The 13389-nt window shown below is 38.8% G+C and overlaps 1 protein-coding gene across 1 annotated transcript in view; it reads right to left on the bottom strand.

The window, feature by feature from the left end:
* Nucleotides 1-13389, bottom strand: part of LOC124550601 (nuclear RNA export factor 1-like) — a 135068-nt gene that overhangs the window by 21888 nt on the left and 99791 nt on the right. Inside the window, exon 11 of the mRNA XM_047125324.1 lies at nt 7625-7793. Within this exon, the coding sequence (XP_046981280.1) occupies nt 7625-7793 (169 nt within the window). The remainder of the gene's footprint in view (nt 1-7624; nt 7794-13389) is intronic.

Below are 13389 nucleotides of genomic sequence, written 5' to 3'. Positions count from 1 at the left end.
AAGAGGTATTATCTTATGTTAAAAGTTTAACACAAGAGGGCAAGTATCATAACTAGAAACTTTATGTTTGTCTTGAGGCAGAGTAACTCACGGCATGCAAATATGAGGGCTTCATTCATCCAGCATTTGATAATGAGAGCACTTAGCAACTTCCAGCAAATTTTACAGATAATTTTGAACCTTTACAAAACTTTTTCTCACTGACAGCTCCCCCCATCTCCGCCCCCACAACACCTCTCACAAAACAATGAAAGGAAGACAGTTTATTGATTGATACATTTTTGCTGTTCATGCAGTGGAACTTCAGCATTAGGCATGATGTTTTAATTTATTATTTCTTTACTACTGACTCTACTCAGAAAACACTTTGCGCATAGTATCTGTATAATAATATATCACTTAATTTACCTGCAAAATTATGTAGCTGCACAACAAGGTAGATAACAAGATACAGTGCCGTAAACATTGAAATACGTGAAAAATTTGCTTTTGCTTAAAATGGAGCACAAATTTCCCTGAGTATATTCATCCAGTGTTCATAATGAGAGTACTTAGAAACTTCCAACAAACTGTAAGTATAATTTCAAGGCTATCATAAACTTTTTCTTGCTTACAATCTAAAAAGACAAATATTTAACACATTGATTCATGTGCAAAGTAATCAGATGTTTGAAGTTGTTTTATATGTGAGTACTCAATTCTGTAAAGCATTTGGGACTTACTGGTGGTAGTCTAACACAAGTTAAACCATGAGCACATATACAGGCAGTCTATGTTTGAAATTATTATTTATGTATAGCTACACTATGTGATCAAAAGTATCCGGACACTCCAAAAACCTACATTTTTCATATTAGGTGCATTGTGATGCCACCTACTGACAGGTACTCCATATTAGCGACCTCACTAGTCAATAGACATCATGATAGAGCAGAATGGGGTGCTCCATGGAACTCATGGCCTTCGAACGTGGTCAGTTGATTGGGTGTCACTTGTGTCATACACCTGTATGTGAGATTCCTACACTCTTAAATATCCCTAGATCCACTGTTTCCGATGTAATAGTGAAGTGGAAATGTGAAGGGACACATACAGCACAAAAGCGTACAGGCCGACCTTGTCTGTTGATTGACAGACTGCCAACAGTTGGAGAGGGTTATAATATGTATTAGGCAGACATCTTTCGAAACCATCACACAGGAATTCCAAACTGCACCAGGATCCACCGCTAGTACTATTACAGTTAGGCTGGAGGTGAGAAAACTTGGATTTCATGGTTGAGCGGCTGCTCATAAGACACACATCATGCCAGTAAATGCCAAATGATGCCTCGCTTGGTGTAAGGAGCGTAAACATTGGACTGTTGAACAGTAGAAAAACATTGTGTGCAGTGATGAATCATGGCACACAATGTGGCGATCTGATGGCAGGGTGTGGGTATGGCGAATGCCCGGTGAACGTCACCTGCCAGCATGTGTAGTGCCAACAGTAACATTTGGAGACGATGGTTTTATGGTGTGGTCGTGTTTTTCATGGAGGGAGCTTGTTGTACCCCTTGTTATTTTGCATGGCACTATCGCAGCATAGACCTATATTGATGTTTTAAACAGCTTCTTGTTTCCCACTGCTGAAGAGCAATTCGGGGATGGTGACTGCATCTTTCAACATGATCAAGCAATGCCAGGCCTCACCAACTGACATCGATACCTCTCCTCAGTGCAGAACTCCATAAAGAGTGGGCTGCCATTTCCAAAGAAACCTCCAAGCACCTGATTGGACATATGTCCGCGAGAGTGGAAACTGTCATTTAGGGTAAGGGTGGGCCAGCACCATATGAATTCCAGAATTACCAACGGAGGGCGCCACGAACTTGTAAGTCATTTTCAGCCAGGTGTCTGGATACTTTTGATCACATAGTGTATATAATCTCTCTGTAATGTAGGCTTTCCCCCTATCAGAAAGTGGAAGGCAAAGAAAAAGAATCATTTTCTCAGTAAACCTTCTCCCACACTGCTGTGGAACGCGAATGGGATCAGTATTCATAAGAAGGGACTATTGTTCTCCTGACAGACAAAGCCACTGTGTCCCTGTTAAAGAGGCTGTAGCCCCCACAGAGAGGATGATCTCAGTGGGAAAATGGCTGCAGGTGGTGTGAGAGTATTTCTCAATGTGGAATACCCCTATTCAGCTCTCCTTTACCCACCTGTCTGCTAGCAGTCGTGCAATAGTGCACACGACAAATAACCACTGGACTAAAAAAAAGTCACCCCCACATCACACTAACACGATGTGACTCTCTCTTTCTTGACTTGATAATAGCTGCCATTTGGTGAGAAAGAGTATTCACAAGTTTCTTCAGGTATGGCGCATAAGTTGAAGCCATTACATCCTGCAGAGCTTCCACATTGGAGGCATAAGGGTTGCTAAGTATCAATGGTTGTTCCAAACAGTCACAGACATTTTGTATGGAATTATTTGTGATATGGCACCTGAGCGTTTGTCAGAGAGCACTTTGGCACTTTGTGATAAGGTCTTATGGGACCAAACTGCTGAGGTCATCAGTCCCTAAGCCTGCACATTACTTAATCTAACTTAAGCTACAGACAACACACACACACCCATGCCCGAGGGAGGACTCGAACCTCCGACGGGGGGAGCCACATGGACCATGACGAGGTGCCTCAGACTGGGGGGGGCTACCCCGCGTGGCTGTCAAGTGAGGAATGTCTGTATGCAGCTTTGTGAAAACAGATGTCACCATCTTGAAAGACCTGAATAATCACAGCTTATTCATAATGAAGATGCAGAAGGCAGGGCAGCACTTGTTTGTATTCAAGGCAACCTGAATGAGTGGAATTGAGTTGTGACTGGCATGGTTGTAATATGGGTTATTTGAAGTGCAGCAAGTTGAAGCATTGAGAAATTCAGAAAATTACAATCTGGAAATGTCTATAAATATACATAGGGTACATCACACTGAGATAATTCATATCACAATAATGGACTTTGTTCTTTTGATTCTTAATCCCCACCATGACACAATGTGAAGGTTTCACAAGGATTGATACTTTTTCCTACTAATGTTCTCTCTCAAGAGAAAGCAATTACCTGACAGCAAAAAGATATTTGGGTTTTTACCACCTGGACAGAAAAAAGCAAACTTTGTACTTAAATAAGAACATAAATAGATAACATCCTTTTTAATGAAAACTTTTTCAACAGTGGAAAATTCAGATGTACTGAAACAAAAAAATAATTTTCGATGTCATGTGCACTTAGAAAGCAGACAAGCTAAAAGGGATGACACACAAAGATGCTGTTTACTGCCTTCTAAATGTTTGATGTACTTATATACATATATTTTCTTATGAAAATAAATGTAAATGTTTTGAAATTGTTATACAAAACATTTGCTATTCTTTCAATTCTCAGGAGTGTGGAGAATTTACATTACAATGTTTGTCAAAAATTTTTGCTTTGGTCATTGATGAATTGAATTACTATTGGTTGTTCCTATTTCTGTTAATACATTTCAATTTTTTCTTAAAAATGTTGGTCCCTCATAACCTTACTTTTACTATTCAGGTGCCAAACTGCAGACAGCTCTCACAACACATGTAATTTTGGCACTGACGTGTAAATGAAAGCATCCATTCCTGGCTGGAATAAAATGCCAGAGGTGCTACAGTAGACTCACCCATCACAATCAGTCAGCTGAGATGAGGAAATTACTTGTTTAAATGGGTTTAAAATTGCAACATTTGCGTGTGTCACAAAGGATATATAAGACATTAATGAACATAAGCAAATCACATAATCTCTAATATTCTTTCCAAAGTGACTGGAAATACTTGATCTAAGTGTCATTGACTGGGTAGGGGCTGACAGGTCGAATCTGCAGCAGTGGCCTGCTGGTTCCAGTGGGTTATGAGAGGTGCAAATGTATGATTATCACACTTTTTCAGAAGGGCTGTGAACGGTGAGAATTGTTCCCACCTGGAAACAAAGATCAGATGTGTGAAATTCTCACTTATTTATTTTTTAACTCAAGAATCGAAAAAATTTATGAGTCACCTTAATTTTAATGACAGTAAGACTAGCTGTCAACAGAATTCTTCAGAATCAACATTTTTTTTTGTTACAGAAGTGAATAACTATTTAAGTTTACTTTATTTATTTGCTTTGATACCTGTTGTTGGAGTAATTTTCTAGTGTCCTCCAGACCACAACTAACAGTATTCCTGATAGTATAAAACAAATTGTGGCCAACAGACCTTACCAAGCACTTCTACCAGAGGCACTGAAGAATTTGTTATTTGAGTGATACTGGGTGACAAATAATGTGCTTCTGACTAGAAGAAGAATTGTTTGTAAGAGAGTCAGAGGAGGAGTATAATGTCACAGATTTGTCGGTACTAGCATTCGGACTCCTGCAGCTGGCACAATTTTGACTATTTTCTGTTTAATGGACTTTTAATGTCATATATTCAACGTCTTCTTCCACAAGGATATGGTTCCTTTGTTATTTCTGTTCATTTCACATGAGATGAGTGACTGCCGCAGCTGACTGGGGGCTTTGTCTGCCGCGCAATATAGACTGCGTGCTGTAGCGCCTGCCAAATGGGCCAAAGATATGGAAAGCACGACTTCAGTGATATCTAAATTCTTTTCCTTTTCTAAGCAATAAATTATTGGCAATTGTTTTCCGCATTGAGGAAATGATCATAAAAAGTATAAAGTCTTGTTCATCAGTTCCACTGAGCAACATGTAATATGGGTGGAAGAAAATATTACATATTAACAGAAATAACTGGACTGCAGTTTTTTGTAGTAGTGATGAAAAAAAAGAGCTCACAACTAAATGTATTCTGACTTAACTGCCTTTACTCATATTGAGCCTACGATTTGAAAGAAAATCACAAGAAAAGGAACCATTATAAGAGACTGCCCATAAAATTGGATTGTGGGTGTGAGGTAGTTGCTGGTGAGGAAAGTCTTGAATAATAGGTACCAAAAGTATTTGGTGTTGAATCAGATATGTTTATATGAAAGCCTAGGTTGTAAGCAATTGCTATGGAAGAGGAGGCAGCTGTTGAAGTGGAGGTTTTGCAGCTCAGTATCCCATTTTCCAGTACTAATATTTCATTATTTACTCGGTTATTTATCCATTTTTTTATTCTCCCTCTCTCTTTTTAATGATCCAACCCCCCCCCCCCTTCCACCTTTTCATCCCTTTTCCACCTACATTTTTAAAAATGTATTATTAATTCCATTTTTGTATCTCTTTGTCTTTAATGCACCTTTACTTCACACTTTTCCACTTCTATAATCTCTGAACTGAAGCTGGTGCAGTGTTTAATACAGTCTGATTAAAATTACTTGGTAGGGGACATCTGTCACTTGCCACTACAGTGCTGCCACATCCACTGCTGGCTACCACTCAGTTATAGGCAACAGACAAACACGGCAGGTCGCTTCACAAATGCTGTTAATGTGTAACGCAGAGCAATGTCGGAAGTGGCCGGCATGAGGTATGACAGAGATGGGATATGCTGTGTCGACAGCTAATTTTAAGTGACTAATGACTGAACTCCAGCAGCTGATGCGTTTTGAAGCCCTGAATTTAAACTCTTGTCCTAACCTAACCACAACCTCATTATGTGCAATGTATCTGAGGAAACAGCGATCAGCCGGCCGAAGTGGCCGTGCGGTTCTAGGCGCTGCAGTCTGGAACCGCGAGACCGCTATGGTCGCAGGTTCGAATCCTGCCTGGGGCATGGAAGTGTGTGATGTCCTTAGGTTAGTTAGGTTTAACTAGTTCTAAGTTCTAGGGGACTAATGACCTCAGAAGTTGAGTCCCATAGTTATTTGTAAAAAAAAAAAAAAGCAGCGATCAACAACAAACTACAGCATAACTAAAATCATGATTGCTTTGCTCATGGTATTTAAGGATAACCTCTATGACCAAACTCAAGACAAAAAAATCTCATAATCTACTTGTTTGCACAGCCATCTTCCGCTGCAAAGTTTAATATTTAGTGGTAACAGCAAACTGTAATTTCTTTCTATCATAGGCTACCTGAAACTATCCTCACACTGGATAAAGGGGATGCTGCATGGCCAACTGATGAACAGTCCTAGCTGGCACCTGGTTGCAGATTATAGGCGATGCCAGCAGATTACAAATTAAAAAAGGAATGTTAGGAAGAAAAATAAGAGAAAATGAAAGAGTTAATACAATGATAAAAATGATTCTGCAAAGTATTAGAAATAAAATAATTACATTTAAACCAATTAACTGAATAAATACGATGACCACAGTTCATAATTAGATTTAGAAAAACACAAATAAAAAAAAATTGCTGCATTTGACAAGATTCGAACCTTCAGCCTTCTACATGTCAAGTTGTTACAGTAATAAATATCCTACGCCCTTACTCTGTAATATGTTGTTGTATAGTGTTTGGTCAGTGCTCTTTGTGAAATGTGTGTATTTCAGTAGCACTTTATGAGTGTGAGCATTTGGCTGGGGTGGGGGAGTGTTATCATGTGTGATGAATACTGAATACAAAATAAAAGGGCCAGACGCAGGATTTGGGATCCAAATACACAAAGAAAGAAAGCCAGATGAGGAATTGCAAGTGACCTAATTTTCGTGGTGGTTTGGCAACAGCAAACGGTTCAGGCCTGATGCTGAGTGCTCTGACTGGAGGAAACCATCTACAACAGGAAGCATCAACATCAAGTAATTTTATCTGACTATAGTATATTACTCCCTTGTCCTTCACCTTTCTCTCTCCTTGTCCTCCCCACAGCCTCCCTCCTTTCCAATTCTGACCAGACACCATTTTTCCCCCATAACAATGGAATAGACAAATTCCAAAAGCTACGATTAGAATTTTCTGCTTTAAATGTTTCTAATGCCAGCACTAGAAATTACATCTCCAGAGGGTGTGTATGTACTGTCTAGCCTAGGAAGAAGTGCACGGACAACAAAACATGTAAATAAAAATGTACAGACGAGAAAAAAAGTCGAGAAGGAGCAAAGGATGAAAGGGAAAAAATCTGTCAATGAATTCAAACTGTGCTGTTGTTAATTATTAAAAAAATATTTCAAGAACCTTACAAAAATTCTGTAAAAGTTCGTTGTACCTATTTAAATACTGTCATTGAGTTCATTCTACCAACTTTCTCTACACATATGTAAAGATGCAATTCTTCATATAGTATCACATTATACCTTTCACTTAAAGTGGGCAGTATCTGAAGGTCATGGTGACCAGTCCCATATGACAGTTGAGGGACCGTTGACAAAGATGTAAGAGATACTATCATTTAAGATTTTGTCATTAGTCACAGGCCTTACAAATCAGCCCACTAAGGACAACATTAAAACAGATCACAACAAGTTATTTGCCCTTGAGTCATCAAAACAAGAAGAAGAAAAATGGGAGTAGAAGGAAAGAATAGAATGTATTTCTCCCACCAGTTAGGGATAATGACTTTCGCTGCACTTAACTTGCATCACCCGTCAGAACTACAATGACTGAGTAAAAACGTTGCTCATAAATGATGGAATGGTAAGGAGGGGACAATACAGCAATGGTAAATGTTTTATACTTACGGAATGATGTAGGACATCCACAGTGAAGGAGTATGGGTCATGTTGGGTCTGTGGCAGCACCTGAAGTTTTGTGAGGATATTCTTCGCCCCATGGCATAGTGCAATTTTTGTATTCTGTTTGTTAGACATATGTAAGATGTTGCCACTCTGTGCTATGTAGGGGCTCAGCCTGCAAAAAGAGGAAAGAATGAGTGACAAGTGTAACAAAGGTAAAACACGGCATCTTACGCTGACATCACTTTTCAAAACTTCTGATAAGCTGACATATTCCAAAATTGTATTCCACCTGAGAAAAAATAGTATAATTAGTGAATCACAGTTTGGTTTCCAGGACAAGTTGCTCAATTGAAAATGCCATTTCAATGTTCGCTTAGCAAATTTTACACGCTATAAATAACAAAACAGTGCAGGTCAGTAATTTCTTGCCTTATTTAGGACACTTGACTGAGCAACTCACAATATCCTCCTAGGTAAACTTGGGATTTATGGAACTGATGGTATAGTCAAACAAGGAGTAAGGTCACCTCTAATAAAAAGAATGCAGAAAGTTGTACTCGATAATTCGACCTATAAAATCAGGAGTGATTCTTCTGATTAGGGAGAAATCACTTATGGTGTTACACAAGGCACAGTCTTACGTCCACTTATGTTTCTCATATACAAATACGAACTTCCATCTAACATAACACGCAGAATTCATTCTTTTTGCAGATGACCCTAGTGATGTCATCAATCCAAACATACGCAACCCATTCAAAAGTTCCGAGGCTAGTTTTTTCCTGGTGTAGAAGCGACATCAGCGCAGTAACTACGGTGTCAGCTTTAACTAACAATTGTAAGCAACAGGTGTCCATTTTACCAGTCAGTTGTGAGCAGGCAGAGTGAAGTACTTTTTGCATTTCTTTATTGTTACAATAACCTAAGTATTTACATTTTATAATACACTGACATGTCGTGTTGGCATATTTCTTACTCTGTACATATACATTGTCATAGGAGATTTAAATTTCTTTCCATAAATATTGTAAAAAAATTTTCACAAACACTTTACAGAAATTATGCATACAAAACAGTCATTATTCTGTACACTTGTTGTGGTTTTATGTCACATAACATTTTTCAGTTTTTACTTTATCATTTTTATCACATTGAGCATTACGCTTTTGAATGTCCATTTGTGAACAATCTGTATTCATAGTTTCATCTTATTTTTACATGACACAGGTAGTCATTTTTTCAATCTCATTTCCCAGTATTGACAAAATATTTGCAAACCACACTGTCACATGATGTGGATGAGTTTTGCATTCATATATCATGCCTGATGTGAGCATCCATCGTTACGCATGCAGAGGAAAGAAAGCTTCGTAACACGAAATCACAATAAGCCTACCTAACTACGTTTAGCTACACCTCTGAACATGTTTACTACGATGTGTCTACTGGTCTACAGGAAAAGGTATGGACAGGAAGAAGCATTAATTTTTACTCTACTACTACAATTCTTCGTTCATCATGAGAGAACTACTGAGTACATCATTTCATGACTATCTACTGGTGTTAATCCACTTACTTTGAATTTAATATCCACTGATACATCCTGATAGTACAATGTTGTTATACAAGTGTCATCATTGACTGTAAACAATGTACTTCAGTGTTGGTCACTTATATTTCCTTTTGCTACGTGATATCACTCTTGTGTATTCTGTTATACATGAATTTATGTCTACGAGAATAGTACCAATGAACAAGTGTAAAACAATGAGGAGACAACTTGTGCTCATGTGCAAATGTACTGTAATAACTCTTGCTTGGCACTCTTCTCAGTCACATTGACTTTGCTTGGTCTGACCCCTTTTCATTTGGTAGCGCAAGACCTATGCTCAACCTTCTCACACATCTGCATCACACTCACATACACATAATTATTTATTTTCAGTGCAGCCCTTATGCTTTGGTACCAAACACATAACTATTGTGTTCCCTATTTTACCCAGGACATGACTCTGCATCGTTCCCTGGAAGGACACTTAAATACTAACTTAAAACTAAGTGCATAGCTGCTTGCTGGCTACTAATGCATCACACATTCAATATTCATATATTCAATTTCTATTAGTATGCAGTTCATTCTTTATCAATTTTTTCAATGAGTTGAAAGAGCGCACATGTTCATACTGCGGGTTGTCATTTTGACTTACCTTCTTGGATCTGGAAAGAAAAGTGTTGTCATTGGCAGGGCACAATCTTATCTCTTATAGTATATTCAAAACTTAGGTTATATTCCTTCATTCCTTATATGTAGCATGTAAATAGCCACTTGTATAAATGTAAATAGCTTATACATAGTACCATAGTGGGTAGCCAGTTTTCTGTAGACTGTATTTACTGTGTTCTCTCTCTCTCTATATATATATTCCTGAGCTTAGTTCTTCCCAATTTCTTAATCTTAGTCTAGGTCTGTTGTGTAGACATTTTATTTCATTAGTAATTAACTCACATTATAAAGTTTTCTCTAAGTGTAGGTTGCTTGGTGTTTCTTTGCTAAGCTACCATTGTCATCTAGCAGCTCTGGCTTACACTGCGCTGGGCGCATGCGCAGAGGTCGTCAACCTTAAGACTAGCAACTGCACATGCGCAGTTCTATCCTTACTCCACTTTGCCTCTTCCAAGTGCTGCAGCTCAATAACACAGCTACTGCATGTTTAAACAGCATGGTGTCAAATTAAATAATTTCTTGTGCTTCATGAGGGTAATGTTTTCTCAGCTTCTCTGGCTCATAAACATACAATGAAAACCTTACATAACTAAAACTTACATCCTAATAAGGCAACACACATGAAATAGGTAAAATGAAATCTTTCCTTAATACTAAACATCAATCATAATATGGATATTCAACTGGACAGCATGTAATCTTTTATGTACAATGCTCCAAGCCATACTTGATTAGTGTCAAATTCTGTCTAGTGCACAAGTTCACGTAAATCTTTGCGTTGGTAGAGCCCTTTTTCCTTACCACTATTTAAGTATAATGCCTTATAGGCTCATGGGTGAGGGATCTTTGGTACAGCAAATGGTCCTGTGTACAGCAGCTACCACTTGCAATTCAACTTACCATACTTTACCGATTTTGGATGAGTCCTGAAAGGTATTTGTTGGCCCATATGGTACTCTACAGTGTGTCCTAATTTCTTATCATACAATTGTTTTCTGCATTTTGCCTTTTCTTCAATGCTAACCAGTGCCTGACATATTTCCTCCTCATGATATTTTCTTCTTAGGGACGTTAGGTAGAGGTTTTTCCAAATGGTCAACTTGTCTTTGGTAAAACAGCAATTCTGTAGGTGTGAAGCCAGTTGAGCTACATGGGAGATTGTTAACAACGTGAAGGAATGGGGTAACGTATTTGATCCACCTTGTGTGTTTGTGAGGGGTGTAAGTCTGGATAAATTTGTTAAAGCGCTTAAATATCCTCTCTATGGGACTTGCTTTTTGAAACATGAATACAAGCACGTTTAATGTTGTGGGTGTTCATGAGCTCTTTCCAGCGGTTGCCTGTAAAGTATGATGCATTGTCTGTTGTCAGTATTTCCGGTTTGCCTACTCTGGGTAGATAATTTATTGTAATGCTCCTGATTTTCGGAAGAGAGATATTAATGCAAGATTTCTTATTTTGAGGTATAGGACAGTGTCTGATAGCACTGAGCCTCGGTAGGATAGAAGAATTGTATTCAAACATCAGCAGTGTGTTTTGGTTTACTTTCTCTGACGTTTGACTTGACTAGGTCTGCTGAATATTGTTGGTTGTTCACAAGGAAATGACACTTCCCCTTACCAATGTCAATTTGTGCTTGTTACTTCCTAAAGGTGTCCATGCTGATAAGGCAGTTTACTATTAGTCTTTCAACCGCAAGAAAAATGCATTGCAAAGAGAAGCTATCTTGTTGAATAGGAATTCATGCCTGCAATTTTACGCCTTTAGACTTACCTCCTAAAGCCATTCGGATTTTACAGTTTTGGACTGGAAGCATCGGTAAGTGTCCTTGTTTTTGTAACAAGTTGACCATTTGGAAAAACCTCTACCTAACGTCCCTAAGAAGAAAATATCATGAGGAGGAAATATGTCAGGCACTGGTTAGCATTGAAGAAAAGGCAAAACAGGTCACGTGAAATTATATTTGTGGTAGCGTCATGTCCAGTACCATGGGTACCCCTAAAACAAGTATTTGTGCATTGATTATTGCCTGTACTGTGTCTTCATTTTTATCTACACAGTTGGTGATATCTTCCTGACACAGATCATCTTCAATATCAGGGGTCATCTTTAATATCGCTATAGTTGTCATATCTAAGTAAACAATTTTTAACTAGTTCCATGCCCCTACCCATATTACTGGTCATCGAACGGGGGTCTATCAAGACCAGTTCGAGTTTTCTGACGTAGCCTGAGCACTGACCTCCTCATTACAGGTAACCTCAACTATGTGCACATTATGCATCTGGTTTCACCAGTTAGGAGCTTGATTCAAAATTTTGTTGTCCCTGGCTGCTATTTGAAACATAATTTTGACTGTAGTGAAGTCAGGCAGTGACAGATTATTTTGTCGCCCATTTGCAATCTGCCCTCCCAGTTGCCGTTCGGATCACAGGCCCCGGTCGGTGGCACATTGTATGCTTGCTGGCTATAAACTCTGCGGTCATTAAATCCTCACCGATTAAAATTCTGTCCTTGGTTATTTTTACATCCTTGCTTGAATTTTTGTCCCTTTTCATTACCAGATTGGTTCCTGTTGGTATTGTTGCAAGGGGGATATGGCTGCCAACTAATGCTGGCTGTCATTGCCATTTCTACCGAGTTGTTCATTAGTTCATGCGGGGTCAGCCTGCGCGCTGTCACTTGTGATTGCTCAGTTCTCTCTTTGTAGATAAGATCAATGGAATAGAGAACTGAGAGGAAATCCTTCATATTGTGCTCAGTAGTGATGATTAATTTCTCATTTATGTTAGCCAGTAGTTGGCTTTTCAATATTTTAGGACATCTACAAGTGATACCAGTTTCGTCCAGTAGCTGGTTTTATTTAGATACTTCTCAAAGTACCTTCTGAGCCCTCTGTGTTTACTACTGAATGGAGCTGGGTTAAACACTTTGCATCTCAATCTCTCTTGTAATGCGATGGACCAGAAATTATCTAGGAATGCTCTTTCAAACAGTTTATATGTGTGACATTTTTCTGCCATGTCAGTAGCTCACAGCAAGACACTGAGTATAACCTACCACGAAGTGTATCTTACACATTTTGGTCCAATTCCTTGGCAAAATGTTCTGGAAGACTCTTATGAACATGACTGAGTTTGTTCGCTTACCTTTGGAAGAAAAAGTGTTGTAATAAGCCTTCATTTGTGAACAGAGCAGGAAGGCACACAGCACTGTACATTGGCAGTGTGGCATTGTTTTGATGTATCAGATCATATTCTGAATACCTCTGCACGACAGGGACAGAAGTCAGTAGCGACTGCTGAATGTTGTAGTTGTGATCTATTTTACCTGACAGGTTAGGGTTTAAGAGTGGGTAGATTATCTATTCAGTCTGTTGACACCAGATAGCTTGGGACTGAATGTTTTCTTTCCTTTTCAGTGTTACTAACAATGTTAGCTTTTCCTCCACTGCTTTCAACCTCTGGCCTATTTCAGCTCTTAGTTCTGCCCTCTGTACCTTCATCACTTCCTCGATCACACCCATATAACCCTTGTGTTTCCG

This window comes from Schistocerca americana, chromosome 9 (assembly GCF_021461395.2).
Source record: "Schistocerca americana isolate TAMUIC-IGC-003095 chromosome 9, iqSchAmer2.1, whole genome shotgun sequence".
Classification (NCBI taxonomy): domain Eukaryota; kingdom Metazoa; phylum Arthropoda; class Insecta; order Orthoptera; family Acrididae; genus Schistocerca; species Schistocerca americana.
This window is presented reverse-complemented; position numbering and strand designations above follow the sequence as displayed.